General features: G+C 43.0%; 1 protein-coding gene across 50 annotated transcripts in view; it reads left to right on the top strand.

Moving 5' to 3' along the window:
* LOC138513982 (mucin-19) overlaps positions 1-7,750 on the top strand; it is a 1,848,798-nt gene extending 1,841,048 nt beyond the window's left edge. For all 50 annotated transcript variants that reach the window (XM_069629210.1, XM_069629207.1, XM_069629194.1 and 47 more), the window contains 3 exons: positions 2,355-2,394; positions 4,436-4,544; positions 7,304-7,750. In XM_069629210.1, coding sequence (XP_069485311.1) covers positions 2,355-2,394; positions 4,436-4,544; positions 7,304-7,475 — 321 coding nt within the window. In that variant the 3' untranslated portion in view covers positions 7,476-7,750. The remainder of the gene's footprint in view (positions 1-2,354; positions 2,395-4,435; positions 4,545-7,303) is intronic.
* The last annotated feature ends 7,647 nt before the right edge of the window (positions 7,751-15,397 follow it).

Raw genomic sequence — 15,397 nt, 5'->3', positions numbered from 1 at the left:
ATCCCTTTGTGCCCAGGTCGTAATGACCCCCATTATGTAGTGAGGAACTCATCTGTGCTTACAGTTTGTAGTCAGGCATGCATACTTGAATAGCCTGGAAGAACACCTGCTTTCCTGCTCACCAACATGTGCCCTCAGACCCCGCAATACTATCGAGATGTGAAAGATTTTCCTCGCATTCCAGCCTTTCCAGGCGTTACACAAGAAAAGAATATTCTGTTGCTCAAGGGTAGCATTATAATATACGACCTAAAAACACGATGGTGGTGTGTGTGATCTTCACTCTTGATTATAGACTACTTGCTAGCCACACAGACTATGGCTTAATGGTTAAATACCAGATGCAACTGGATGTTCTATCTGTCTTGTTCAGGAGCTTTCAAGCAGACATGAACCCAGCACATGCTTGCTGGTCCCCTAGTGCACACCACCATACCTTTTGCTTCCCATCCTTCCTAAATGCATGTGGTGTGGTGGGTGGGCGCGTGGCTGTGGGTTGTGGCAGTAGGCAGTGGTTCTCAGATCTACATAGCCTAAGCTGTGCATAACTCGTGCAACTTCCTGCCCTCCTGGGGCTCCTGCAATAGTCTAACTTCTTGTGCTACAACCAGGGCAGACTCCTGCTGTTCCCATGGCTCCTCAACATTGGTGATCAGAATACTTGAAAATGATGTTACTATGCAGACACGTCACTATTACGCAACAGCTTCCGAATATTGATGCAGGATCATCAGACATATGCATTGCTCTACTTAAGCAATGTTCTATTGTGTTGCCTCGCCTTAATGTTCTACCTAGTAAGAGATTTGTAGTGGCCATTTCTCTTTTTAAATATCGATCTGGCAATGCCTATTTTTATTCTCTACTTGTTTCTACAGATTTGAAAGAATAAAGGGAATTGTTTTTATGTTTCCATTCAGGGATACAATCTAATCTGTCTGTACTTCATTGAAAATGCTTCATTCATTAAGCCTCATTCTTTGCTTTTTCTTCAATATAAGTTCTTACTGTCTCTCGAGGCATTTCATTTTGTTAGCAACCTTCATGTCAATGGGACCTTTGTGGTGAAGTCTAGTTTCCAGCAGTACTTATCAATCTCGCCCTTTATTCCACTCACCTGAGTATGGGCTGAGCAGAGGTTTCAGACCCTAGATGCAACATTGACCTCCAGTTGCTTTATCATCTGCAGTGATGCAGCATCTCTACACACAGTGTTTGATATATGGGAAGCGATAGGGCTAAAAGAATATCCTGGAACATAGCCTATTCCATTGTTATTGCTCTTCAGCCTACACTTAAACGTCTCCACGGTTCTATGTGTTAAAATCGCGGCAAAAATGGCTGTGGACACAAAATATCACGGCAAAAAGGCTGTGGTTTTGCCGCCGCAATCCATGTAAAGGATGAGGGGGAACACCCCCACAATCCCCGGACCCATTATACCATTTAAGGAGAGCAGGGGACACCCCTGCAACGCCCGCTCCCCTTCAATGGTGTAATGGGGTACACCTTTAACGGGTCAAACCAAAGCATTTTTTCCGCGATTTTATCACTGCATACCCGTCTCCACGCATATTTTACTAGAGACTGCTGTACGTGCCGCCACCCATTACCTTCTGGCAGATATATGTTTTCTCTTAACATGTTTGCAAAACTCTCTGGTCTTCAGACAGATGTGAAGACACATCTGAAGTAAAATCACACTTGTTTTCTTTCTGGATTGTTTCCTTTCTGAATCGTCCCAGTTCGCGTCCTGTAAGAAGAGCAGGGTCGCTGAGAGAGACTTTACAAAGATGAATTTGCTTTAACAATAAGTGTTCATTTGAAGAACTCTTTGCTTATTGAGGGAAGAATTGCTTGAGTAGTATAAACTATTATTTCAGAAAATTCTCCTTCTGCAGCATATTATGCAGGCGTACTTTGCTGTTCCTGAGCATTGCACATTTCTGTCTAACGTAGTGTGGCTGTGTGCAAATGCACAGTGTGTCCCAGTGCCTCCACTCCAATTATTCTATTGTACCTGCCCACTCTTAATACATGTTTGAAGATGAGGCTGAGTAAATGTGTGTCCCAGGTGTACACATGCATATATTGCAACACATGTTCTTCATGGCTTGCCAGTTCCTTTTATGCTGTGGTGCAGCGTATGGCAATTTACACTGGTTTTGTGGTATTGCCCTGTGGCAAGACTTTTGCGACTGGGAACTTAAAAATATGAAGAATCTAGAGGGAGATGCTGTGTCCATATGAGACATTGTTAATGCCAGGTAATGACTTCCTTCTTGTTGAAACAAATGATTAAAAGAAATGTGATAACACTAATGTGATAACATTATGTCTCCTCTACCACACAGGAACTTATAGTAACGGCAGCAGACGGTTGCTGTAATACTTGTAAGTACATTTCCTGAAAAGAGTGTACATGTATATCTAAAATGTCAAATGTATGTCGCTAATGTATTTAGGGGTTGTTGCATGCACTGGCTGGGGTATCGCCTGCCTCCATAAATCTCATATGAGCATGGCTCTTCCACAAGCTGCCCTCAGGGATTCCCAAATCCTCATGATCCTCTGTGTAGGTGTCGCTCAATGGCACAAGTCCTGTCCACTCACTTCAACCGCAGGACACTGACTGATGTGGCACCTGCCTCCCTGAATCTCGGCTGCTTCTGCCATTGAAATCTGGTGAGCAAGCCTTTCCCACATACTGCCCTCAAGAAATCAAGAGTCACGCGCATGTGTCTCTCGTAATCACCCAAAGTACACTCCCTCACAGGGATTCCCTCTCTCTACACTCACTACCGGTGTCACTGTGTGTTCACCCATCCTTCAAACCATTACATTTGACACACAGCGCTGCATAAGCAAAACATATCTCAAATCTCTCTTTGTGCCCAATGACTTCCGCAACCTCTCCCTTCCCTTAAGCCCACCTCCAGCATTCATCTCCTGCCACTCAGAAAACCTAGAACTGAGAAGGAGCTTCAACCACTTGCCCCTCTCTTTACGCAATGTGGCTGAAGTACAGACTACATTTTCAAAATGTTCCTCTATGGTTCAATCTAGTTAAACCAACTGAACGAGGTTCTAGTAGTAAAGTTTATCCAGGCGTAATACTGACTCTTTGACTACCTGTACGTTTATCTAGATTGTAATGTCAAACTTACAGGAATCTCGTATTATGTTCCTTGTCACATTTTAGTTATTTCTGTCTGCGTTGTCGATCAATCAGCCCTACAAATAAGTGGAACACCACCCACTTTTACTTGCTAAACAGGCAAATTGTACCAAAAAAGAATAGAGGAAGTAGAAATACTCAAAGCAGAAACAGACGCATAAGATTCTGTCCGCCTACTTCTTCTCACACAGCCCCACAGATATGTTCGGGGCAATTGTAACAGTAAAACATATATCCTTTGTTCACCTACGAATGACGACGTTGTCCCAATCAGAAACCTTTTCTGTGTATTGAAGGGAAGAACATTCCATTCCCTTGCATACAGGACATTATTTTAAAACTTCATGGAAGTGGTATTCGACCTCATAGTACAGTGATAAAGAATGCATGAGGAATTCAAAGGAATACCGCAAGTAGTCATTCTTCCTGGCCCATAATCAGGCAAGAGTTCAAATACAAATACCACTGCACTCATAACGAGAGCCGTTATGTTATCTGTTGATGTATTTGCAGAACAAGAATCTATTCCTCTGTCATTTGTACTCAACTCTAAATTCTTTCAAGCAAAGGATTCCTTTTCAAAATGTATGGTGGCCGTGGCCCGCATTACTTGAACTTTGCACTGTTGCAGTGCAGTTTTCCGTCCCAGGGCAAATGCTTAGTGAAGATTGCATTGTACGCTGCAAAGTTTAGGTAACAAAAATCCATCGCATCCTCTCTTTCCACGTGACACAAAACTATATTGAATCTATCAGGCCGAGCTTTGATTGCAGGATAGAGCCATCACCTTCAAATACATTGAATGTACAGGTAATGTGTTAGGTGACACATTTTGACTTCCTATTAGATAGAATTGAAGACCACTGAAATCTTTTTGGAAGTTCATACATTACGCGTGGACATTAGCCTAGCACCAGTTGAAATGCAGCCTTTGTACTGCGCTAATATTCAGACAGCGGCTATGTATGCATGACTGTATTGTAACACTGCCATGTATAGTTTTATTTTCTCTTAGTAAGGCAATAGGCAGATTTCCAGAATAAATGATAAAAGGGCTGATAGTGATGTTAGAAAGGGTTCACTTCTGTATATATGGGCAGTATACTAGGCCATGGTGGAGAGACTGGCCTTGCTATGCATTCTTATGAGGCACTTACATATTAAAGGTTGTTCAGGTACAGTTTCTGTTTCTCAACTAGGCTGGATTTGTCATTATATGTTGTGAAAGCCCTAATAGTTTCTTATGTTTTCTTAAAGGTAACAAGGAATGTCTACCCACTTTGGTCAACGTGGTCATAAAGAAGAGTAAATGTAATGCCACCCTTCCCATGGCAAAATGTATGGGCTCATGCAACCGCTCAATATGGTAATGTACACATTTTAATTAATGCTAAGCCTTTTCTCCCTACTGTTCTATGATTGATGGATGAAATTATTCTTTATGTTCGAAAATGTGTTTTAAGGGAGGATGTAACAATCTTTTCCTTCCTGTCTCTACCATATAAAGTAAGCAGATTTAGTAAGCATTTTCGGTATTGGTCAAAAAGGGAATTTGACCCATTCAAAATGCTGCCAGAATACCCCACATTTCAGCATTCTGGCTGGAACTGTCCTTGAGCATAAAAAAACCAGAAACATGTTTTAACTAGATCACTAAAGTGATCTCCAGGAAATTGCTTTTGCGTGCAAAGGATTCACCCAAACATCGAATGCACCTTTGTTTGCAAAGCCACTGAGTCAAGATATTTTGAAATCCCAGTCTCTGGTCCTTTTTGCATTGCTTTCTTCCTTCCGTGAGAATGCATAAGATCTATGCAATGCTCTCCCTCCACCCCCTGGAGCCCAGGAATGTAGTGCCTGGCAGGGAAATTAGAGAAATCCATCAGAGTAGACGTCAATGCTTTGCTGTCAAACCGTTCACCACCATGTCGAAGAGCACATGCTAAAGTTATACTTTAAGGAAACAGGTGCTGTTAAATGCACTTGCAGGGGACACGTGAAGCCTAAGGAAAATTCCCCCCATAATGTCCCCCCTCACTGTTTTAATTAAAACAAAATGGGCCTCATTACGAGTCCGGCGGTAGCCGTGCTGGTAAAACGGGCAGGCTGCCACCGGACCCGCAGTGATTTACCTGCTCCGGACTTGCTGTAATTACCAGGGCATTACAGCCCTGGTGATCTGGTAAATGCGGAGCCGGCATTCTGTAAATCCCCAGCAGCTGTACCACCACAAGGCCACATAACTCGTAGTTAGCCAGTCCAGAAAACGGTGCTGGTACGGTTTTACTGGCACCGCTATATATGGACCGGCTAACTTGTAATGAGGCCCAATGTCTTTGTCTTCTTTCAGGTAAACTGCAGAGCATTGTGCTTAAATGAAACGTTTGTGATTCTGTTAGCTCGAGTGCATTGACTTTGTGTCTAGTGTTTTTCTTTAGTCCATGTGCACACGGCAGTGGGTTGTGCCTTATTGGCCACTTGATGTGTTTCATTTAGTACAGTCAAAGGGTTGATTTAATGTAGGAGGGAGATGTGATAATGCCCTGATCTATTCTGTCAATCATTCCATACTATTGTGTCTGAAGGGGAAAGGAACTTGGAAGCTCTCCTCTGGCCTTTCTTTAACTCGGCATTAAAAGTGAGCGTGATCGTTGTCCGAAGTGCCAAATGATGACCTTTCCCAGTTCATTCAATGAAATGAAATCCAGTTATTTGATTTAAAAAAGCACTAGAGTCAAACCACAACTTTGAAGAACCTGTTGCTGTAGTAGGAAGTATTTTGAATTGGCCTTATTTTCATCAAGTATTAGCCTACAGGTCCAGTGGATGTTATGTCCTAAGCGCCCGTTCAGATATTAGTACAGCCTGGCTTGTCGCTCTGCACAGTTCAATATTCACTCTTTTCTTGCCGCATGTGTCATGCAAGAGATTTTTGCCAATTAGTACATTAAACAAAAGATGCATTTTTAGTGAATCAAACCACAGAGGCCCTAAATAAAACCAGAGAGCTATTGGAAGTCAAAGGGAGCTCCTCAACCCCACTCAGAGAAACAGCACCACCAAGCAACTACCACTCAAGAATCAGCGGGCAAACTAGTCTTCTTTTTTGTAGTAAAGTTACATAAACACTGCCAAACACTGCCCCACCCCATCTGTCAGTAAAAAGAGTCCCTACACTGAATCGATTACCTGCCCACTGAAGTCCTTCAAACCAGCTTCTATTAATGACATTCTAATAACAGTCCTCAGACTGCAAACCAGATCAGGGAAAAATAGTGACCCGGGCCCAACATGTCCTGCTGTAATTCACGTTTGCAGCCGCCCCGTTTTACCACCCAGATGCACAATGCCATTCCAATCGGCCCTCAAAAAGAGGAGGGAAATGTGTGAGAAAGTCACACAGAGGCATTCTTTGGCATTGGAATGAAGTCACAAAGGCGAAGGTTCTCACACTAGAGCGGGGCATATGCATGACATCATGGATTGGTAAAAGAGACGTGGAGTATATCGGAGCAAGCATGTTTCAAGGAGAGGTTGAGAGTGGGATTTTCAGGGTATTCTCCTACTCCACAAACGTTACATATTCAGTGCAACCACGTTTGGCCCTCTCTGCTCCACCTGGTTCCATTTCTTATCCATTTTAGTTTTGCATAACAATTTGAGTGGGTTTCTCAAGGCAAGTGAGCAAGTTCATTGGAAATGAAGACATTTCTTAGTAGGAATGCAACTATCATACCAAACATCGAGGCAGTAAGAATCACCCAAGTTATTCAATACAAGGGCACTCAACCCTTTGTGTCCAAATGTGGGCCTATGAAAATGAAGAGAGTACACACGATTTCCCGGTTAATTGATGATTATGTAAACAACTGCCATTTAGTCACTCAGTTTACATTTTATTTTCTGTGGCTATTCTGAAAACATGGAATGGATTTCGCTCTGGGGAGATGCGTGTCCTCCTGTCTGAAATAATATACCAAGTGTCTCAGGGTCAGCTGCACACAATTCATATGACAAGTGAAAACCTAAGGAAAAGACATCTTTTGTACTAACATAATGCTATCGTTGATTGATCTTAGAAGCACTTCAGCTGCCTCCTAATTCTTTTCCCCCTTTTTTCTGCAGGTACGATTATAGCGTTCGTCAAGTCAAAAATGGAGGGTTATGCTGTTCTGAAGAAAAATACATCATGGTTACACTCCCTCTTTACAACTGTGAACCAGGTGCCCCAGTGGTGAACTATGAATTTAGAAATACCACTTCCTGTGTCTGGAAAACCTGCGCAAAACAGCCATAACATCTTTATAACATCTACATAATAAAAAAACGCTACACCTTTTTGAAAATGTGCAATATATTTTAGACAGTTTCTTCAAAGTAATGTTACAAGTTAATGCTAACTTCATATTAATATGTGTATCTTTGCGTGCTCCTATGAACCTCTGATTGGTAACAGATGTTGGCTCATCAATGACCTATGTAAACTAAAATTGCATCTTGCTGGCATCCATATGACTGCATCTTTTCTGCAGGTGTTAACAATCAAAGCTGCGAAATAAAGATTTCCCCTAATTCGGTGCTCATTCTTTATTTATTTATTTATACTGGTCGAGTGAATGCCGTGGCACCTCACATGCTTCTACTCTGTACATGCAATATCCTCATCACCCCCATCCGAGACATCTCCCCACATTATACCCACATTTTATTTTGGGGGGCAACCCTATCACACCCCCTCTGTTTCACTCCCTTATCCGCCCCTTACCTTATGCAACCCAAATTTCCCTGCTAACACTTTGTCCACCCCAAACCTACCCCAGTAAAATGTTGGGAAATGTCCCAACACAAACTGTGGTCGGTCAGCCCCAGTCAGATGGGGGTTACCCGATTTCGACACACCCCCATGATCTATCATCCTCGTTTTAGTGATAGGTGGAAATTGCGACCTCCCATGGGAATGCTGAGCTGTGGCATAAGTTGATTCAAAGCCTAAACAGTTATAGAGCTCTGGCTCCACACCAGCCAAAAAGATTAGCATTTTGAAATATGTATTTATTTATTTATTTATTTTTGTGCCTGGAAAAATGATGGACTGGCCCTGGTGCATTATCGGAGTGCTTTTGTCATTCTCTTGAGGGGGTAATGATGACGAGAGTCAACTCAAATCAAACAATTTTAAAATTATGTAAACACACACAAATTCATATGGGTTGTGTAGTGACACTAACCGTGAGATGTAAGCGTGCATAGACATAAGATGAGTAGAATTCTCTAATCTGTGGGTATTCAGAGTTCCTCTGATGGGAACCTCTGTTGACAGGAAATAGGTAGGAGGCAAAAGGTTTAGTGTCATTGTAATTCAAAAGTCAAGAAGAGACAAAAAAGTTCCAGGAGTGACAATGTATGTTACAAAGCTCTTAAACTGTGCCAAATTACCACCATGGGTGTCTCATATTGCCGAGGCATGTCTGGAAGTTGGTGTGTTGCGCCCCCACCATAGAGATCTAGATTGTATTCTATGCAGGAAAATAACACGGGGTAGGGATGCAGGGGTAGAGGCAAGAGGGAATAGATCAAAGCAAAAGGGATTCAACCGCAGGTGAGGCCATTGAAAGAGGAGAGGGGTGAGGTTTGGGTACATGTTGATCCAGCCAAAATTGATTATGGAACCAAAGTGCAGAACATGTTAGAAGGTACATTCAAAGTTGTATGCAGGAGCAGGGAGTATTTACTTGAAGGCAGTATTAAGAAAGACACATGTATAATTGTAGTGTGCAGCAGTGTGACTGAAGATGTGATTAAGTGAGACCCTTTGAGCTTTTGGTTGCCAAGGAATGAGTTTAATGTCTCCAAGCAAACTCCTGAAAAGAAGTGCTGTGACTGCCAAGCCTAGATGCCAAGAGTGGCCAAGTGAAGAATAGGCTGTGTTGATAGGTGAATGTGAATGGAGACATAATGGGAAGAAGAGAGAGACATGAGTGTTTAGCATACATGCACTAAAAGCCTGGCTATAGTCCTGGCTATAATCAATCTTATGCCTTTCCCCAGACCATTTCAGCGGTGTACCCCCAGACCACCCTTCTGGTTGCAGGTCCAAATATTCGGATGGGTGTTTCAGGAACCCCATCAAAGTAGTAAGGGGGAAGGTTGTAGAAGGTCGAAATTGCAGGAGGCAGCCTTCACCGGGCGGCCTCATACAACATCGGTCTCATGTTTCGTTTCGTGAGACGTAAATTTACGTACCTAAAAGGAACATTTTGTGTGTGGACTAGCAACCTTGTGCCTCTAACCCACTCTCCCTGCTTTCCACCAACCCCAGTCTATTTCAGAGTGGTCCTCCCCGACCCCCTTTCTCACTGCACAGCTCTGCAGACCCCTTCCCCAGCCCAACTCCACTGCTTGCACCCAGCCCCGGATTACCTTTAACGGCCCTGCTCCAACCTTTTCCCACTTTCCAGACTGTGTCCCCAAAGCGGGCAAGAAACTATGCACCAGCCAAAGTGACAGTATTTGTGTATTGCACTTAGGGGGAAATGGTCTGCAGCCCCTCATTAGTCTACATTATGAACAGGGCATTAGAAATGATCTGCAAATGGGAAGACGTAGGGTATTGGGGGGAAAGACATGTCACAGGGAGAGTAGAACAAAGATTCATTGTCAAAATGAATAAGGTATAACGAGAGAGAGAGAGAGAGAGAGAAAGACCAAGATGCTGCTGAGGTCTATATGTCAAACACTGGCTGAGTCTAGCGCCAAATAAAATCAAGAACCTGCCAAGGATCGGCCTGGAAGAGACCAAACCTAGAGTGAAAGAAAAGAACACGGGCCTACTGAGGGCTATATCTCAGACGCTGACTGAGTCCAGAGATGGAGAAAGCCAAGCACCTACTAAGAGATACACCTTAGAACCTGGAAGCCACTAGATAGCGATAGTGAGGACGCCAAGATCTTGCTGAGGGATATAACTCAGACGTTGGCAAAGATCAGATGCAGAGGAACAGAGAAAGAGCCCAGTGAGGTCTTCATCCAAGATACTCTTCCAAGACCAAACGCTGAGAGAGAAAAAAGAAAGGGGGTCTTGGCCCAGGATAATGACTGTTAGCTTGTGTGGTAAAAGGAACACAGGCTTACAAAAACCCTGATCCATGGGGGAAGAAATAGTTAGTGGTAGGCGTGTTTAAGAAAGGGGTATTAACATCCTCACAGAGGGGCATATTGTGCTTAGAGGGTAATAGTATCTAAGGCTGATACAATCCCTAAAGCAAATGAAAAGTGTTTGCTGGCGGTTGAGGTCACGAAGCATGATGGATGATATAGACCTGAAACTGTGCTTCCAGAAGGCTGGTTGGTGCTTTTGCCCCTCAGAATGTTTGGTGGATTCAAGAAGTGCACTGCACACTTTATTCCTGAGCCTGTGTGCTAATTAAGCAATTCGAGGGAATTGACCAGCATTCCTGTAGAAACATTCTTGATTCACATTGAGTTCACCGATCCTGACACCTTTGGTATTCATATCCTTTGTCACTCTCTTAAATGACCGTTTTTCTAATGTGTCCTAAATATTATAAGAATTGCACCGTTGGGTTTTGATCCCTAGTCATATTACCATTTATGGACTAAAGAGCTAGGATATGTGTTGAAAGTCAATTTGTTAGTAAAATTCATGGAATAGATGTAGCTAGTGGAATTCACTAGTCTCCTCTCTTGGGCCTCCTCTCCAGTAGTTAAATAAATAACAAAGAAGAGTGTTTAGAACTTAAAGGACAACATTTTAGTAAAGGAAAAGTAGACTGTGGAGTCAGTAGCAATGAGAGAAGTGAGCATGCCTTGCCCATGGGGATACTTTTTATTGGTTGCAGAGGGAGTAGAAATAAGAGATCGGAGCATTCCTTGCCACAGAGAACACTTGTTATGGTTGTGGAGACAGTAGACGTAAGAGATGTTAGCAGGCCCAACTGATAGGGAAAGCCCTTTCAGTCGATGTAGAGACACCCATTTGGAGGAAAGTCACAGACCAGTCCTGACCCCTACAGGGAATCTCTTCAAGGAAAAAGCCTACTCCAACCTCCAAAATCATCCATTTGAATAAACCCTATTCGTCAAAGCGTGGCATTTGCAAGAGGCCTGTGTCACCATGAATATCCCAGGCATTTGAGCAGCAGGTATGTGTCTTGCACACCCAGATAAAGTAGAGGCAGTCCCTAGCCCAGAAAAAAGAAGGAAATGAAATGGATTGCAACCCACAAAGTATTGATGAATGCGTATTTATCCTCGAAACCTCGAAATGTAATGAGGTCAAAGCATTTAGCTGTCAGCTTGGTGCAAGCTGCCCACAACCCACCATTAATGAAAAGAAAAAGCAAATAGTACAAACTTGTTTCAAAGTCAGGCTGAAAATACTCCTGTACAATTCCGAGATGTTCTCAAGTTCACACCCGTGTCCTCCCCACCAATTTTCAAAACAATTCTAACAATAATTATACTAATCATGAGAGCAAGAGTGGTGCCTCAAAGCACTGAATCTTTGAACGGTGTAAGTAGGCAGTGATAAAAGTGTAGCAAAAAAGTAGTGGAATTGTGACTCCGGAGGGGGACAGAGTAGGAAGGAAGGGAGCACATTGCAACACATTTGTCAAGGGTTGCAGTCATGCTGGTTCTCAGCCAATTGAGTTGAAACAAATTTCAGTTTAGCTGTAACTGATATCCAGTGGTAAAATGAAGAAGAGTGCTTAAACTTCACAAAGAAAAGTTCTGGAATGGTGAAAATAGTTGCAAAAAGTAGTGGAGCTGTTAACATTAAAAAATGAAAATAGTGGAACACTGCTCCCGACCGTTCCCATTCACTTCGACCACTGTAAGCAGGGTCCTCAAACATGAAACCGACTCTGATGAAACCACATTGAAATACCTTGTCCCGGACGAATAATGGGCGTGTAAAGAGAAAAAGCAGGAATCGTGTCGTTTATCAAGTAAAATCGACTGTTGCACCCACCAAACAAAGGTCAATTTAGAGCTAATACTCCTTTATTTCATGACGATATCAACTGTCAAAATGAATAAGGTATAACGAAGAGGGTTATATTATGCAGTGATAATTGTTGAAAATGAACAACCCTCGTATAATATGCACCTAGAATCCAGCTTTGTAGATCTTGAGGTCATTATGAGGTGGTGGTGACGGTGAATCTTGCAGAATTTGCTAAAAACCACTGATTTTACGGGTCACCCAATTCAAGTCCGGATATCATCACCAAAATGTTGAAATGCTGCTGGCCTAACATATCACCCTTTTACAAAAACCCTCCAAAAATACCAGCAGCCAAAAAGAGGGGTTAATGACATCCAGAACACCAGTAAGGTAATGAACAGCCTGCTAATAATAATAATAATAATAATAATAATAATTTGCCATTTATATAGAGCTACGAACCCTGAGGTATCTGAGCGCTGCTTATTATTACCCACACTGTGTTGCCCACAGAGTCACACAATACATGCACACGCCTTGAAATAAGACTTGTAGCACACTATACGGGTGGGTGACACACGCCCCTCGGCTCCCAACACCTTGCATGGTCCATACAGTGAACTGCACACAGGAAATTACAAAAAACCCTGCTTCCCAAATGCCAGCAACAGGGCCACAGGAGGATAATGCACTCACCTGAACAGTATATGAAATAAACAGCTACTGGTGATTCCCATCCCTTACACACAAGTACAACAAAGGCAAACTAGGCTGAGGCACACCATGGGCCAATATAATGGGATACAGTGTGCTGTACTAACAGGTGCACTAGTGATGCACAGAGGACTAGGGAGACAGGCAGCAGGACAGACAATCATAGAGGATGAAAGACCCAGTGAAAAGTTGCATGAGGCTGACCTATGTACCCTGGATGACATTATAACCTAGGTGCTCCTGTCAATGATTAATGATTACAATTGGACTCCTCTGATGACAGAGACAGACACAAAGGTATAGCTTTCTTAGTGTTTTCTACTTTATTAAAGTAAAAAGGGTGAGATAAATGTTTATCATTCCCTATCCTAATGAGAATGTCCCTACCTAGCAAACTAAAACTAAAGCAAGATGACCTAGTGTCTAAAAAGCATCTGACCCTCACGCTCATACAAACACCACAAATGTACATTGAATATTTGGCTATCTTCTGTTCAACAAAACAATCCGAAAGTTCAAACGTATAGTTTTATAAAAGTACTCTTTGTGGCCAGGGCTGGGCTCCCTTCCTCTGGATCAATTCAGGAGTGTTCTTGGACCAGTTCTGTTTCAACATAGTTCGATTCAACTCAACACTAAAGGTTAAAGGTTTTTTTCCATCCACTGTGTCTTTCCACTTGGCAAAGATTTTTTTTTCCACAAACACTTGTTCAAGAAAACCAAAGCAATGAATCTCCTCCACACCATTCTTCCCTGTAAAGCAAATGTATCTTTCATAAACACTTTTCATAGATCAAGGCGTTTGTTTTCCTCTGCACAATGTCTTTCTCAAGTTTCAAATAGAATCTTATCATATCACAATTATTCCTCCTCTGAAATGCTCTTGTCGGGATAGCACAACTTCTACTTTTGCATAATGCCACAATTTGTCAAAATGGTGCAGTTATCAATGTCTCTTCTCAACACTTTTTTTTATCACAACCATATTTCTTCCACTCAACTGTTTCTTTCCTAATCTACTCGCCTGCCAGGACTAACTATAAATGGTCCCTTTCCTGGTTCACTCTCCTACCAGAAAGAAAGCTCCTACTACTACAGTTGATCGCCTCTTAATGGCAATATGGGTTACAGATTTCCTCAGGTTGACATCTCATACACGGAGAATTGCGGGCTTGCTGCATTCTTGCTCCTTCTGGATAGCCTCTTGGCTGTTGGCAATGTGGGCTACAGGTTTCCCCAAGTTGACCTCTCAAAAATGGAGAAGTTCCCTTCTTGCACTTTCACTTCTTTCAAATAAGCTCTCAGCTGTTGGAAATATGGGTTACAGATTTCTGCAATTTGACCTAAAAAATGCAGAATTGCGCCCTTCTTGTGATCATACGTGTTTATTTGTAAAGCGCTTATACACAAATGAAGTGCTTCAAAGCGCTTCAAGGCGGGAAGGGAGCAAGGGAATACAGATTCATTCTTAGACCTTGAAGTTTCCGAATATTCTAGCAAAATGGATTAGCAAACTAGGCTGACAGCATTAATTACTACTAGTGCAAGTGCAAGACAAGAAGGGAAGCAAGAAAGGGGGGAGGAGAGGGAGAAAAACATACAATCCTTAACTACCGTACTAGGCCAACAGCGTCTCAGTGCAAGTGCATGACAGAGAGTGAGGTTATAAGGGGGGAAGGAGAAGGACAAGAACATACAGAACAAAAAACAAATGTACTAGGCCTGGTGAACTAGGCCTAGTGCATTCTAGGTAATGTAAGTGTGCAGGCAGGAGTTGAAAGGAAGGGGGAAGGGAACAACTGCGCCCAGTCCAGCAGGGCTCTGGGTTAAGTGCAGAGAGGTTACCCTTCTCATGGAATGAATTCCAGAAATGCAGTAGTGGTGAGCAGAGTGCAGAGGCCTGAGGCAAGTGCAGGGACTGGTGGGGGAGCCTGAGACCTGTATGGCTCTGAAGTTGCACCAGGCAACCAGCCAGCAAATGGAGCGTAGTTAGAGAGAGAGGGAGGAGGGAAGTAGGCAAGAGTAGAGAGGGGGTTAACAAGGGAGAGGGAGAGAGAAAGAGGAAGAGAAGAGAAGGCCTTGAGGAGTTTCCGGAACTTAAGGAGATCAGGCTCAAGATGGAGAGAGGCGGGGAGGTTGTTCCAGCAGGAAGCACCTGTAGAGGATAATTATCTATCCCCAAATCTCTGTTTTGAAAATCAGCTCACCCACAGAGAGTTGGAAGAGGATGAGTTGAGGCCTCTAGAAGGAGAGTATTTAGGTAGAGAGTGTTGTAGATAGTGTGGGCCCCAGCCCCAGAAAGCCTTGTGGACTATGCAGAGAGACTTGAACTTGATCCTTGCAGCTACAGGGAGCTGGTAGCAAGATATCAGCATGGGAGAGATATGGTCTCTGGGCTTGTGGCCAAGCATAAGTCTTACGGTTCTGTTCTGGATGAGTTGGAGAGGTTGGAGAGTAGACGTAGGAAGATTGAGAAAGAGACTTTTGCAGTAGCCCAGTGTAGAAAGAACCAGGTCTCTTTATATGGTAAGCCTCTA

Source organism: Ambystoma mexicanum, chromosome 12 (assembly GCF_040938575.1).
Source record: "Ambystoma mexicanum isolate Mex_15411 chromosome 12, UKY_AmexF1_1, whole genome shotgun sequence".
NCBI lineage: Eukaryota > Metazoa > Chordata > Amphibia > Caudata > Ambystomatidae > Ambystoma > Ambystoma mexicanum.
The sequence above is the reverse complement of the archived record's forward strand: the minus strand, read 5'-3'. Positions and strand labels throughout refer to the sequence as shown.